The following is a 16170-nucleotide window of genomic DNA, read 5'->3' on the forward strand; positions in this document are numbered from 1 at the left end:
TGCCGATTGCGCGCGCACTGACGTATACGTTGGAGGAATAAAAAAAAATGAAGGAAAAAAAATGCGCGGAGCATCGCAAATACGCGCCGCAGAAGAGCAAGAACGGCGCTAGCGTCCACCCGAAACGAAGCTGCGCAGTCCGCATCGCCATGGTCCTCAGTGGCAAGCGTGCGCGGCACGTGATTGACAGCAACGCCGAAGCGCTTCGTGCCTAATTGAGCCCTTAAAGACTTTATTGCGTTTATCGCCGCGCGTAACACTGCGTTGGCGGCCTGCCGCGTGCCTTCATAAGTGCTCGCGTCGATAACCACCGCAGTTTCGTCCGCAGCGGTTGAGGCAAACAGTGGTTTCGTTTTCACTCGGTGCGCGCGTCGGCTGCGTGCCTTCACAAATGCGTAGTCGCCAACCATGGTAGCGTCGATAGCGACCGCGGTTTCGTCCGCACTTCTTCCAGCGAACGGTAGTATCGTTTTGACTTGGTGCGTGCGTTGGCCGCCTGCCTTCTGAACCGCAAGGTCGCCGTCCATGATCGCGTCGATAGCGGCCGCGGTTTCGTCCGCAGCGGTTGCGGCAAGCAGTAGTTTTGCTTTGACTCAGTGCAAAGTTGTCGAAGATTAAGAGCCCCGGCTACACCGCGATGGGCGGACAATTCGTTGGCGAATAGCTGACTGGCGAAAAAATAATCAGGATGTATGCGCGCAGGGCCTTCGCCGCTGCTAGTGCTAATCAGTCATGAGATGACAACAATTTCATCTTCCGCACCGGTCTTGTGCTAAATAAATATAAACAAAATTTGCTGATTCATTGAGCAAATAAAAGCGTGTTGACGTATATATATAGTTAAGCATTTGTTTATTGTTTTCTTGATACCCTCGATAATTCGACATTTGGTTAATTAGGACATTTTAATTCGGTTAATTCAGGGGGGGGGGGGGGGGAGTTCCTTGGCGCATCATGGAGCTTAGCAGGGTTCCCTGGAACAAACATGCTTGAGAACTCCTGGTCTATACTGATTTTTTTTTTTTTTTTTGCGAACACCTGATGGATATGAAACTAGCGCGCTTGCATCAGCCGACCTTGAATCGTCGTGCGCATGCACGAATTTTTTCCCGCCTGCTGATAGCGTCAGTCGCTGGGACGCAGCGTTTGAGTGAGGTTGTGCGCAGTGCTCTCATCGGGTTTTTTTTTATTGCAAAGAAAATGACGGAGCGGCTGTGCTACTGCATCAAATTTTGCCAGAAACTGGGCGACAACCAAGTGGAAACCATTTGAGCAGCACACAGATTAAGGAGTGATACAACCGGTTTAAAGACGGCCGCACATCGGTGGAGAGTGAGCCATGCTCCCGTTGGCCATCAACATGCCCAAATGACCAGGTCATTGCCGAAGTGAACGCTGTGGTGATGCGGGACCGTCGTGTGACTATCCGAGAAATTGCGGAAGAGGTGGGCATCAGCACTTTTTCAGCACATTCTATTATGACCGAAGATTTGGCCGTAACGAGAGTTGTGGCGAAATTCGTGCCGAAGCTGCTCACGGTGGAGCAAAAGCAACTTCGTGTTGAAGTCTCACGGACTTGCTGGATTCCACAAACAGTGACCCCGACTTTATGAACACCATAATCACTGATGATGAGTCTTGGGTGTACGGGTATGACCCGGAAATCAAATCCCAGTCTACACAGTGGAAGCATTCCACGTCACGAAGACCAAAGAAGGCCCGCCAAGTGCGCAGCAATGTCAGAATGAGGCTGACTGCTTTCTTCGACTCTCGCAGTGTGGTAAACCACGAGAACGCACCATAGGGTCAAACAATCATCAGAGTACTACAGAGATGTCCTTTGTCGCCTACGTGGTGGACGAGTCGTGGGTGTACGGGTATGACCCGGAAATCAAATCCCAGTCTACACAGTGGAAGCATTCCACGTCATGAAGACCAAAGAAGGCCCGCCAAGTGCGCAGCAATGTCAAAGTGAGGCTGACTGCTTTCTTCGACTCTCGCAGTGTGGTAAACCACGAGAACGCACCACAGGGTCAATCATCAGAGTACTACAGAGATGTCCTTTGTCGCCTACGTGGTGCTGTGACCACGTAGGCGACAAATGACCAGAACCAAAATTTACTGATGACCAGAACCGGAGTTCTGGTCAACAGTAAATTGGCGCATCCATCACGACAATGCTCCTGCACATCCCTCGCACTTGATTCTTACTTTTTTGGCGAAAAACCAGACTCCTGTAGTTCACAGGCTCCTTAGTCTCCTGATATGGCCCTGCGACTTCTGGCTGTTTCCCAAAATCAAGAGGCCATTGAAAGGAGCGCGATTTCAGGCTGCAACGACAGCTGAGCTAAACTCCATTCTGATATTTAGTAGCCAAAAGATTGGCTACTATAATATTATAATGAGAAGCGTGCGGTGGTGGAAGATCCTCTTCTTCCACTGCTTAGATATTGCATGTGTGAATAGTTTTATACAATCCCAAGCTCACTGCACATTGCACCCAGAGGTTCCTGAGCTAGCACGCATTGCCGGGTTTCACCACCTAGCTTTTAGAGAAGAGCTCGTTCAAAAGCCTCTGAATCTTGATGGTGCCAAGAAAGCTCGCACTCCTCCAGCACCCTCTGCAGAACACGCGTTCGACAAGCCATAAAAAGTGGAAAAACGCAAAAACTGCAAGCTGTGCTATGAGCAGAAAATAAAAATGAGCTCAACATCAATGTCTGCTGCAGCACGTGCAAAGTTCATTGGTGTTTTACCACTGCCCGGAACTGAGTGCTGACCACTGGTGCCAGAGTGCAAAAAAAAAAAAAAAAGCAGTTGTAGATAGGCATGCCAAATTTTCAAAAGAAATGAGGCAATGTAGCACGTTTTGTATACCTCCAATTTTTTTATTCTCGTTTTTTACTTATATGTCCATGCCTTTTGCAACTTTTTTCTGTTCTCTCAGCAAATTTTCAGTGAGGTATTTTTTTCTTAATCTTATACATTTTAAGTCTAATATTTCATTCTGCATGAAAGACAATCTAATTAGCTGCATTTTGATAAATGTTACAGCAATATAGCTCAAAGATTTCTTTCAATAAAATAACATTTCTGACACCCTTCAGAATTGCCAGTTTTTTTCCGTGGTCCCGAAAGAGTTAAACAAAGCAGCCTTACAGTTTGTTGGTTCTGCATTAAAGTAATGCAAAAAAGAAAAGAAAAAAAGTTCACGATACAAAACCACATTTTTTCCGACTCTGGATAAACGAAACTAATAATATTGCCGAACACAAAACTGACTGGCCAATCTCAGCGGCATCGCACTGTTTGCGCCTTTCCTGCCTTTAGTTTTCATTTTCTTTTTCGGTAGTTCATGTTTTCACTGAGGCGGCTCTTGCTGGCTTTTGTTGGTGCCATGGTTAGTATGGCCTCTACCATGGTCATGGCTTGCTGTGGCTTTTTGTGTTGGCAATGTCAGTGAGCTCAGAGTTTGCTAGTTTGCTTAATATTTCTGATAGCGGCACAGAAATGCACGCACAGTGCGCTCACGCTGGAGACGAACATCAGAGTTATTGAAGACTTCGAGAGTGGTTGCTTCACTAAAGTGGCGTTTGTTTTTATTACTAAATGACTATATTTAATATTAATTTTTGCGCTGCTAGCTCTAGTCAGTAAATGTGTGCAAGCATTTAGCTTGTAAAAAGCAGCTTTGTAATCAGATCTGCTACACCTACTATCTGCTCCTGGCAATAAAGCATCTTGTGTACCCTTGAGCCCAATCTTTCAATAAATGGAACTACTGGATTTTTCGGTGTATAAGATGTGGTTTTTTTCAGAATTTTTCGTCTGTGCGTCTTATAGAACGATATCATAATGAGCCAACAAACAATAACACCAAGGACAACATAGGGGAAAATTACTTGTACGTAATAGTCGAATAAAGAAATAATAAATTAATGAAAATGAAAATGGATGAAAAAACAACTGTCCGCAGGTGGGGAACGAACCCACGTCTTCGCATTACGCGTGCGATGCTCTCACCATTGAGCTACCGCGGAACCGTTTTCCCATCCACTTTCTGGGGTATTTATGTTTTACAACTGGAACTAACCCTGGGAGTGTTAGCCAGTGCTACCACTCACAAACCATAGGGCGGATGTGGAACATCCTTTCTGCCGCAGGCGTCACGAGCACGTGACCTTATTTGGGTGATGGCAACTGGTTAATAAACCCACATATGCTACCTGAAGGCATCGTTGTTGCCGGATTCGAGCCCTCGTTATGTAGTGAACGAGAAGAAAGGGAACCGAGGGGCCCGATTTTTAATAAGCATATCATAATGAGCCAACATATGTGGCTCATTAGTAGCATATGTGGGTAGCGAAACCAGCCACCAGGGTTTGAGGTTATGCCGCGTGCCGGTTGAATTAATTGCTACAGGTTCTGTGCGCGCTATCGAGGTGCAGGGTTCTTCTCGTGGTCGAGTTCCCGAGCAATGTGCGAGAACGACGGACCAGCAACGCAAGTGGCGGCTAGCCGAGAGCGAGTTGACCGACCCCGAAGTTGTCTCATCTGCTGATCGCTGTCAAGATGAGATGCAAACTACGCAGTTGCTACCTGAGTACGAGCCGCCCCCCTCCCTCCCGCGCTGCCTTCCCGCTTTCCGCCCTTGTGCGCGATTCGGCTCACCGTCACAGGCTTTCACTCGCACATACAGCATACGGCGCACGGGGACAATGTTATCGCCCTTGGACTTTTCTACGGAACATCGTGGCAACCACAACGGCAGAAATACACCTGGAGTGGAAATATATGGCACCCATACGCTTGCGCGTGACCCGCGTTCACGGAGTGAAACGTCACTGATTTTTTAAAATCACTTACCGAACGAACAGGTGCGTCTTATACACCGGTGCAACTTGTATATGTTTTTTTTTTTCCGCAACAACTGCTGTTTTGAGGGAGGTGCGTCTTATACAAAGGTGCGACTCATAGGCCAGAAAATACGGTACTGATAAACGCAAATTTTTTGTCCATGTATGTGAGGTTCCATTTAAGGAGGGTCCACTGTGTATACAGGGATGCAAGTGCTGCACCAATTGCGCCATCGGTGTGCAAATCGGTGCACCAAACCACCGAGCTGTGCCAGCGTGCGCGAAAACACTAATATCAAATGAAGTCGCTAAATTTTGCAGGATGTGCATGTTGTGTGGTAACCACACAGCCATGTGTTGGCTAGCGTTTAGCCCTGGAATCGAAGCCTAAGTAATGCGTTTCATCATTGCGGTCTTTGGAGTGTAAATGTGTTTGGTGGAGCATTGTAACTTGGCCGCAGGATAATGAAAATTGTTTTATGCTATACAGTGCATTACGAATGTTCATGATAGGGAAAATTGACACACGAAGCTACGAAGAAAATCCAAACACGTTGAAGAAAAATTCGTCCTGGTTCAGGATTCGAACACTGGACCAATGCCTTACCGGGCCTTGCAAGTCTAACACGTTTTCATGCTATGCGAACCAGCTAAAGATGATTTGAACTGGCGCTCAATGTGTGGGACAGTCGGGAAAGAAAGCCGCGCTCTCAGCTGAATGAATAAGTCGTACAGTCTGTTCAGTGTGTAGCTCAGCGGTTCTTGTAACGGTTCGCTTTTCTTGTAACGGTTCGGAAGACTGCGCCCCTGGCTTGCATGTGCGTTAATATACACAACGTACTAGATGAAAATGTTTACGTCTGACAATGCTGATATCACTGGTGTGGTGACGCATTGTGGAGTGAAATTTTTTTTTAAATTTTGCTGGCTTTATTATCTTTTTGATCACTTTTGCCGAAAAAAAAAGGCCCACACAAAACCTAGGTTGTTTTAAACGTTGCTGTCAGTCATTTCTTGACGTCCCGCACAAGCTTTGCATTGGCACCTTATCCAATAAGTAAGCTTATAAATGTTAGCTAATTAACTTAAATATTAGTTGTTTGTTCACAATGAAAACAAAAACAAGAAAACTATTGACTAGCAATTAGAGGCGCCTATTAACATACAGTGGGTGGTGTTCGCGTAAAGGTCTCTGTTATTTTTTTCTTGGCCACATTTAGTGTGACACTTCCTCTATTTAACTGCAATAATTGTGGTTTTTGAGAAACAAATATGGGATGCCTTTGTCGGGCGGATGACAATTTTTCCCTTTCATGAACTTTGCTTTACCTTGTGAGCTTCCGCAAGAACTTATTTGCCGAAACTTAATAGTTTTCTGCAAAAGTCAAATAAAGAACACCTTTTCGTGATCTGCGTTTATTTCACTCACGTTGAGCTTTACCAAGCTGCTCCTAAACACGTATCTTCTGATCCATTACGGACAATTCCTGCTCCAAACCTACTACAATGTGCCCAATTTGCTGCTCGCAGAACTACTCCAAAGCTCTCTTCGCTGCTTCCATCCCTGTATATATATATATATTTCAAAGTGTTAAGTACTACCTAAGGTGAATTGCGTTTGTTTTCCGATTCCATTTTTTTTTTGCTTTTTATTTATTATTATATATTTTTTTTTGCTGTAGGATCAACCTGAAGATGGATCCCCAGGCTGCTGCCCATGTAGTCTCTCTGCAAGTAGCCGTGGACAGTGTCATTAATAGTATCACCATTGACCCAGGGCTTCTAACACAACCTTCAGATGATTTGGCAAGGATAATCAGTACTATCAAGAAGCTTTGTCGCTTTGACTCCATTGAAGTTGGCACAGAAGGTGCAGATGTCACTGAGTCATTTGGGTAAGCTTACATTGGAATATGGTTTCTTTCAGTTAACTAGGAAAATCAAGGTCAAAACTGCTTTTTCCTGAACTTTGTCCCCATATCACAGCACCCCTAACATAATCGGAAGCTGGTGTGAGAATTTCATGTTAGTATGGGCACTCATTTTTATTTTGATATCCTTTCCAGCATACTTTTTCGGGCTCCTGTTATAACAAGACTGATATTTTGCTACTCTAGATAAGTAATCCATCAGTGCAGCTTAGTAGTTCTCCTTTGCATCTCCTTAATGCATGATTTAAAGTAAAAATTGATAAAATTAAGTACAGTAAAGCTTGCTTGTGATAGTGCCTCTAGGAAATATAGCTAATTAAGAAATAACAGTGCATTAATCATATGATATGTAATGTAGGCTGTAATTGATTGTAGTTTTGAAATCTAAATTCTCTTTTGCATTGAAAAATCTTTGCAATAAGTGCCTTAAGTTAAGAAGGGACGAAACTTACTGAAAGGGCCTTTTAGCAGCTACAGGAGCAGTGTTCTTATGCCGTCATGCAAAAAAAAAAAAAAATCATAGGAATACGTTCAAGTACGTGTTTGTTTCTGGCTTCAAAAAATGCAGTATGTGTAAATATTGTAAAATGTGTAATTATTGTCAAAATTGAAGATTGTAACTGGACCACCTGTTTAAACTTATCTGGAAACATGCTGCTTTAATTGTTGTGAGCAGGCTGTGCCTTGCCTTGTATAAGGGCATAAATATAGACAAAAATAAAACTGACATGTTTGAAATCTGCAACTCTTTTTGCACTAATCTGTAAAATTTCTCACTTTGTGGATCAATATGTTTGCACAAAAATCAATTTGTAACCCGTCGATTAGGTGCATCTGAGCCAAAATATATGCTAAAATGGCACTTTTTTCACAATGGGCATGTGCCAGGGGGGAATGACTAATTATGATTTGATTTTAAAACTGCTTCCAGCACTGCATTTGTTGCATATTGTTGTATCTACCTATCCAATAATATTGGCTTTCTGCTGAGCAGGTTTTTCTCCTATTGTCTCCAAAATCAATGGAGTGACAGTTTTACCTGTCTCCTCAACTAATTCACATACAAGAAAAATAATTGCATATTCGAAATGGCACGGAAAACTAAAGTGTGTATTTTCATCATGTTTTATCATAAAATACAGAATATATCTCAACAACCGATGTCCCCCTTAATGCCATGAACATCTAGTGTTGCAGTGCATCATGTACTATCAGCATAAAATAAGTACATCAAAGCGTGCATGGTCTGCATCACCTAGTGCCAGCCTCGGAAGCTTGTGCATGTGCAAGTTTTTGCTGTGAAGCAGGCACATCTGATGCAGTTAGTGTTTGTTTGCTTTATCATCTTTGGTGCTAGCAACCATTTTGTCTTGCTGCGTCTGGGTGGGTGCTTGTGAACATGAGTCAGCTCTGGCTAACTAGCTTGTGGTTTGTGGTGGCTAGAAATGTGTGGCTGGTTTTGCTGAGCCACTTGCTTCCAGTTTTCTTATTAAGTTTTCCTTGCACTGCATGTGTGAGCACACCCATTGCTTTTTGACTGAGTGTGATATAAAATACTGGGGCTGTATTTAGCTTATTGCCAATTTTCAAGTGACATCCGTAGAGTCTTTTTAAATGCACATTAATACAGAAGCAAACTCCTTCGCTATGTATTTCTGTACCATGAACTTCGCTATGTATTTCTGTTCTATGAATGAAGCCTTGTAGCAAACGTTCCCGAATGCATCAATACATAAGTGGTGGAACAGCTGCAGCAATTGTGCCAAATTGCAACGAGAGTGGTCCTTTGCGATATTCTGCTCCAGAATGGCACTTGAGCTGAATATTGCGCCAAGCCTTCACCAAAGAAGCATAAGAGCTGCCTTGCAGTAAAACTGAAACCACTAGTAAAGTGCGCTATCGTCATCAACATCATGGATTGAACTGAACGGATATAGAGTCGAACCCGCTTTTAACAGTCCCAGATACAGTAAAAGCTCGTTAATTCGACCCCAGTTAATTCGACCCCCGTTAATTCGGAAAATCGGTTAATTCGGACACGTCCTTTGGTCCCGGCAGGTGTATGCATTATTTAATGCAATGAAACTTGTTAATTCGGATGTATCTGGCCGCACATTGGTTAATTCGGACAACTCTCGGAGCTCGGCGAGCGCAAAGCACCGCAAATGTGCGACGCAAACGAGCCATAACGGCGTTAGCGTCCACCGAAATGAAGCGATGGAGTTCGCATCGCCATAGCCACGAGTGGAAATCGTACGGGAATGACAGCAACGCCAGAACGCTTCGTGCTTACTTGAGCCTTTAAAGCTTTTATTCTTGCATTTGCCGGCGCGCATAGCACTGCATTGGCCATGTGCCTTCAAAATTGCGTAGTCACCATCCGTGATCGCGTTGAGAGCGGCCGCGGTTTCGTCTGCAGCGGTTGTGGCAAAAAGTAGTTTCGTTTTGACTCAGTACGTGCATCGGCCACGCGCCTTCAGAACCGCAAGGTCGCCGTGCATGATCGCGTTGACAGCGGCTGCGGTTGGGGCAAGCAATAGTTTTGTTTTTACTCAGTGCAAAGCTGTCGAGGATGACAAGCACTGTCGACATCGCGATGGGTGGCGACCCGGCGACATTGGCGAAAAAATAATCGGGATGTGTGCACGCTAGTGAAAAGCGCATCTCAGATGACGCGTGCCACGGCCGCGCTGTGAAGGAAGTCGCGAGACCCTTGCCGCTGCGAACTCTAATCAGTCACGAGATGACGAGAATTGCAGCTTCCGCATTGCATTTGTGCAAAATAGAAACTGAATTTGCTTGATTCATACTGTAAATAAGAGCGCGTTGACGTAGTAAGCATTTGTTTATTGTTTTCTTATTACCCTCGATAATTCGACATTCGGTTAATTCGGACATTTTTTTTTTTCGGTCCCGTGAAATCCGAATTAACGAGCTTTTACTGTATAATGATCTGTCGGTTATAACAACTACATTTCAGTGCATTTACGATTTTCCAACCCCGCCTATTGAAACTGCTTCCAGATATAACGAATGTTTTTTAAGTCGCCGTACTGTTACAACGAACGCTTCGAACACCGTCAAGGTAAAAAGAGGGCACACGCAAAGTACCGAAGCTTGGAAGCATGACCAAACTGGGCCCACGGCAGCGCATGCTCCGCTCCACTCCAGCCGCGACAATGACACAGCCTTCGAGATGAGCGAGCGACTGCCACGTGCGGATTTTGGAAGCCGTGGAGAAGGTCACTCTCTTTCAAGGCACGCCTTCAGGGAGGAGGTGTCATAAACAGCATGGCGTGGGGCGGGCACTGGCGCTTGCGCCTGTGTGATATTGGATGTGTCGTGGCACTTTCGTTATTGCGCAATTGTCTGTGTGGCACCACGTGCATTACGCCTATTTCGATTACGATGAAACGACCATCTTTGTCCGTCTACCATGGGAACAACACTCGCTCAAGCATTCCTGTCCTTACTGCCGATATTCATGTGGCCTGAGTCGGCGAGAAAGCTTTACCGGGCTGCACCATGTGCTGCTGCCACGCAATGTTGCAAAGAATCGGCGGATACTATGCTTGTTAACAGAAGGTCATGGTTCGGCGGTGCTTCGTTTACGCACTGCCAATTGCTGATAACGGTTCACAATGATGATCTACCTTTTGAACATCACATTTTCCTTGCCCAAAGCGACATAGATAACATAATTTTACGGCTTTTGTGTGGCTGACATGCAGTCGTACTGCCGAGACCTGCGCAGAATGGCGGCATACCGCAGTAGCTTCTGAAGTTTACACTTCCAGCCAACTAGAACGCTTCGGTCTCTTCCGCAAAACGCAGTCATGTCCCACTGGTAGTAAAATATATCACAAACTCTCGAATAAAAAATGGCGGCTGTGCTTGCGGTTTCGAAATGACAGGTGATTAAAACCGGGCGCCGTTTTAAAGCGGCGCCATTTTCATATGCTGGCGTATTTCGTTCTTTAGTTGGATGTTTCTAAGAAAATTTGTGGCTAGTTTGCTGCATTGATGTGCATAAAATCTGCTCTGCTATATTTCTTCACTGTTTCATTTAATATTGAGGCCATATGGCATATAGATCTACGTTGGACACTGTGCCAGAAATGCCTATTGCTGTGCGAAATCGAGCTATTTTTTCCTGCACCAAAAAGTGCGCAGAAATGTCAAATGGCTGTTTCACCACTGATACATTTAGAAATAAAAAAATCAAGCTTATTTTGCACATCAACCTTTTTTTACATCAGGTAGTCTTGTTTTATTGTTCAGAGGAATTGTCATTTGGCCAACACCGAAGTTTTCTGTATATTTCACTGCTGTCTTTGCCGAGTGCGAGTAAGGAACAAATAGGGTAGGACACTGTAAGGATTGTAACTACAGCAGCAAACCGAAGTGAAATGACAATGTTTTACACTTTAGTGCAGAAAACAATGCTGCAGGTGTATACAGAAGCAACCCACTTTTTTTTTTTTTTTGTAGTCTCTGCACACTTCACCATTCTAGATTATACATGTGCACGGCTTCAAGTAAGCAACAATTGTAAAGTTTAACTCGCTGCTGAAAGGAGCATTTTAGGGACTCCACATAAGCATCTTGGAGATATCCTACAGCACGCCCAGTTATACCTGCAACTTCAGAATTTATCCATGGTGTTCCTCCTGAATTTCATCTTGATACACCTATGGTCTGCTCAATTCATCTGCACCATATGAACCACTTCATGAGTTGCTGAACCCTTTCGTCGGTTTGCAGCAAAAACGCCCTCTGAACCCTACCATTCATTTCGAAAGCCGCTGGGCTGGTTCTGCACCTTCCTAAGGTAGCTCTGTGGCTATAACATTGCACTAATGAGCTCTAGGTTGTGGGTTCGATCCCCGCCGTGATGGCCGCATTTCGATGGGGGTGAAATGCAAAAACACTTGTGTACCATAGATATGGGTGCATGTTAAGCCTTTTCAGTGTCACGGACGTACTGGTACGTTTCCGTGTTTGTGTCAAAACAAAACTATGTAGGAGGTAGGACACGAAGACAGGAATGTGAGGACCATACCAAGAGTGCATTTGCTACTCACCGTGTCATTGTTTTTGTTCTGCAAATCCAAAAATAAACCGTTGTTTGTTTTACAATATCCGAGGTGAAAAACCCTACACTGAAATGATTAAAGAACTCTAGGTAGGGTCAAAATTAATTTGGTGTGCCCCACTATAGTGTGCCTCATAATCAGATGGTGGTTTTGGCGCATAAAACTCCAGAATTTAGATTTTTGTGCACCCACCCTATCGGTGCTACCGTCTTGGTGCAGCGTGCACGTGGTAGGCACCAGTGCAGCAGACGACACAGGATACGAATGTAAATGCCGTCGAAACACCACTGATTCATTTGTGCTGCATCTGTGCAACAGTGGGAGTGTTGTTTTCATGTGTTTTTAGCATGCTCACACTAGCATGTTGTGTATTTGCCATAGCCTGCAAATAAGCTGTCCATCTTTGATCAAGACAACACTTCAAACTATCAACATGTCTCTTAATATGTCAGTTCTGGTGGTTGTCTTGTGTTTTTATTTCCCTGTAAGACCGGCAAAATGAGAGAAAAAAAAATTGCCTGCAAGTTCACCAGCAAAGGCACTTCAAGTTGAGTCACTGATATCCTATGGTGCGCTTAGAAATATACAGTCTGATTGCCTGTAACATCAGAACGGTTATCTGTCAAAGTGAACACACAGCATATATTTATTTAGTGCTACTTCTGTCATTGGCAGAACCGACCATGCAGCTCCAGGCTCTTGCATTTTTCTCAGTTATTTTTTGTTTCCGGGGAATGTTACTCTCTGCTGTCCGTAAGGCCTAACCACAGAAGCTGACCATACCTGCACTTCAGGTATGGTCAGCCCACCTTGTACCCCACCTCTCTAAAGCAGACAGTGCACATTAGGTGGACAAGCAAAAAGTGTCTACACTGCATCTACACTTTGGCATTTGTTTCAAGTGTCACGTTGCGCCTGTACCAGTGAACTCTAGCTGCACAATTTAATTTGTGTGCCGCCATGAACTGGTTCACAGAGGTGCAAGCGAAGCAAATGGACTTCTGTGTTCGCAAACTGCAAACATTTTAGTCCTCTGGCTGGCATCCTGAACCCAATTAGCACAAATATGACGATTTCCAAAGCACCTACAATTGTAAAATTTCTTCAAGTTGATATATCTTCCTACCAAGTTTCATATTGATAGTTTTGGAATACCCCGTAAAGTTCTAAAGTGCTAGTAGCAGAACTTTAGTCTGAATACAGTCAAACCTCGATATAACGAACACGTAGATAACGGAGTAAATAAATTTTCTTGCCAATATCAGTTTGTAGCAAAAATATGCTTATAACGAATATCGAATATAATGAAGGTATTTTCGTGTCAGATCCGACTTCCTTATAACGAGGTTCAACTGTGCACTCGCACTTCAAGCTGTCGGCTTGTTGCCCTCGACATAGCATTCCCGCCAAATTTTATTGTGTTAGCTGCAGAGGTTCTCTTACTTTTTATCGACATTTGATGTGATATTCCTAGACATCTGGTTGCAATAACAGCGTCACTTGAAAAGTGATGGGTGCACTCACACATGCAGTGCAAGATCGTATATTTAAAAAAAAAGGGTACTTGAGGCAAGAAGTTAGGTGAAAGCACCTGCACATTTTGAGCCACTGCAAGCCATGAACAACTTTGTGAGAGCTGATTCGCTGACTTGTGTTTATGGGCACCCAACTACACAGGGCTAGACAAGGATGGTCACTAGCATGCCAGTGGTAACTATGCGAATCACTCATTGCATCATGTACACCTGCTTCTTAGTGGAAGGACACAAAACCTTGCGCCCACAGCTTCATTGCAGCAGCTTCTGAAGCTGACACTAAGTTGTAAAGATTTTATGAAAACCATTCTCTCCATTGTTTGCATTTCATATTATGCTGAGTGTTTCACTTTTGAAAAGTTTGCTGCGTTTTGTTGTTGGTGTATGTTTGAGCTCTTGTTCACATTTGATGTATGAATGAGAAATGTTCTTTCTCTCTCTCCCCCCCCCCCCCTCATGTTTTTTCTATAGTGGAAATGCACAGCCTGTGAGAAAGATGCCTCGGTTAAGCAATGTTGGTGGAGGAGCCAGTGCTGGAGGAGACTACTCCCCTGATTCCAGAGGTGGTTTCAGGGGAGGTTTCCGTGGAGGATTCAGAGGTGGCTATGGAAATGAAAACAGAGGGTATTCTGGATTTCGAGGCAGCTACAACCGTGGGCGTGGCTATGGGTATGGCAATGGTGGTGGCACTGGTTATGGAAACTCTGGTGGCTATGGCTATGGGAACCGTGGTGGTTACGACAGTGGAAGTCGTGGTGGCTATGGCAGCAGAGGCGGCTACCAGCCTGGAGGATACAATGGTGGGTCGCCGCAAAGCTCTGGATGGGGCGGCGGACGAGGGCGGGGAGGTTTTCGTGGAGGGTGGGGGGGCTACTAAAGCATACCTTGGTTAACTAGTGCATTAGTTTCCACAAGCTAGTGGTTTGCATCACTTGTGATTATGTTCATCTTTAAGACATTGTTGGCATTTTATCTTCATTGTTCTCACTGCACAGATTCACCAATATCAACAAAAGACCATGTGCACATTTGAGTTCTTTAATAAAGGTACCATTTCCTCGGGTCTTTCATTTCTTTGAAGTCCGCTGCCCTGTACTCTCACGACATATCAGTAATTACACTAGCAGAAGTGTATTACTGACTATAAGTAATAAATTATTTTACAAAAGCTGCACAGAGTTTTTCACCAAATAGAACTCTCACACATGGGCCCTAAATTTCCAAGGAAAGGTTTGTGGTCACTGTTCCCCAAGTTGCTTTTTGCAGTGATGGTGTTGCAGTGTGTGGAACATTTTCGTTGTGTTTCTGCAGAGAACATAAGCAGTATTTTTGGTAAATTGCATATATTCAGGCCATATTTAAGTGCAGATTTAACAAAAGTGTAGAAAAAATGGTAGCATATAGTGACCATTGGTTGATTTCACTTGGTGTGTAGCCTTAAACACACACACGCACACACACACACACACACACACACACACGCACACACACACACACACACACACACACACACACACACACACACACACACACACACACACACACACACACACACACACACACACACACACACACACACACACACACACACACACACACACACACACACACACACACACACACACACACACACACACACACACACACACACACACACACACACACACACACACACACACACACACACACACACACACACACACACACACACACACACACACACACACACACACACACACACACACACACACACACACACACACACACACACACACACACACACACACACACACACACACACACACACACACACACACACACACACACACACACACACACACACACACACACACACACACACACACACACACACACACACACACACACACACACACACACACACACACACACACACACACACACACACACACACACACACACGCACACACACACACACACACACACACACACACACACACACACACACTAAAGGGACAAGAAAGGAAGCACTGTTTTACTTATAAATGGCCTACCAACTGCAAATAACTTGGCGTTTTCTTTGGCGAACACATGACTTGGGATGACCATGTTAAGTATATTTTGGTAAATTGTCCAGAATCGTGGGCATACTGGGTCAACACTTTTTTTATTTTCCTTTGTCAGTCAACATAATGCTATAATGCTACAATGCCCTCTTCCTACACCAAATTAACTATAGACTTCTCGTCTGGGGAACTACAAGCGAAAACCTGAACAGCATTACATGTTTACAAACAGGAATAATCTGCCTATTATACAAAGCTCCTTACCCACAAATCGGAAGCATAATAAAATTCCGGTTGATTCAATGCACACAGTTATAACTATGTTGACAGTACAAACTCGCAATAGCAAATAATGATGACTTATTAAGTTCACCAAGCTAGTAGAAAATGTAAACACATACAATACATGGAAACCTGAACAGTGGAACGTTTTAAAATGCCGCACAAATTGAGGTAAACAAAGGCTGCACTTATTGCCCACAATACTGACCACCATGTACAATGAGGAAAACATTGACTTGACTAATACTTCATTAACTGAACTGAAAAGTATATTTATAAATAGTAGCCCATTGGCAGTGAATTCCTGTTAGCCTGTGATACAATTCTGTTTTGTATGTGAACTTTTTCAGTATTCAATAATATTGTACTGCTTTAGGCTCCGTTACAATCTCATGTACGATATCTAATTTCTAGAACCTGCAGGA

General features: G+C 44.1%; 1 protein-coding gene across 2 annotated transcripts in view; it reads left to right on the plus strand.

The window, feature by feature from the left end:
• The window catches only part of LOC119436532 (ATP-dependent RNA helicase A-like), a 137753-nt gene extending 123270 nt beyond the window's left edge, over positions 1–14483 (plus strand). For both annotated transcript variants that reach the window (XM_037703401.2, XM_037703402.2), the window contains 2 exons: positions 6539–6751; positions 13890–14483. In XM_037703401.2, the coding sequence (XP_037559329.1) occupies positions 6539–6751; positions 13890–14295 (619 nt within the window). In that variant the 3' untranslated portion in view covers positions 14296–14483. The remainder of the gene's footprint in view (positions 1–6538; positions 6752–13889) is intronic.
• Positions 14484–16170: the final 1687 nt, after the last annotated feature.

This window comes from Dermacentor silvarum, chromosome 1 (assembly GCF_013339745.2).
Source record: "Dermacentor silvarum isolate Dsil-2018 chromosome 1, BIME_Dsil_1.4, whole genome shotgun sequence".
Lineage (NCBI taxonomy): Eukaryota > Metazoa > Arthropoda > Arachnida > Ixodida > Ixodidae > Dermacentor > Dermacentor silvarum.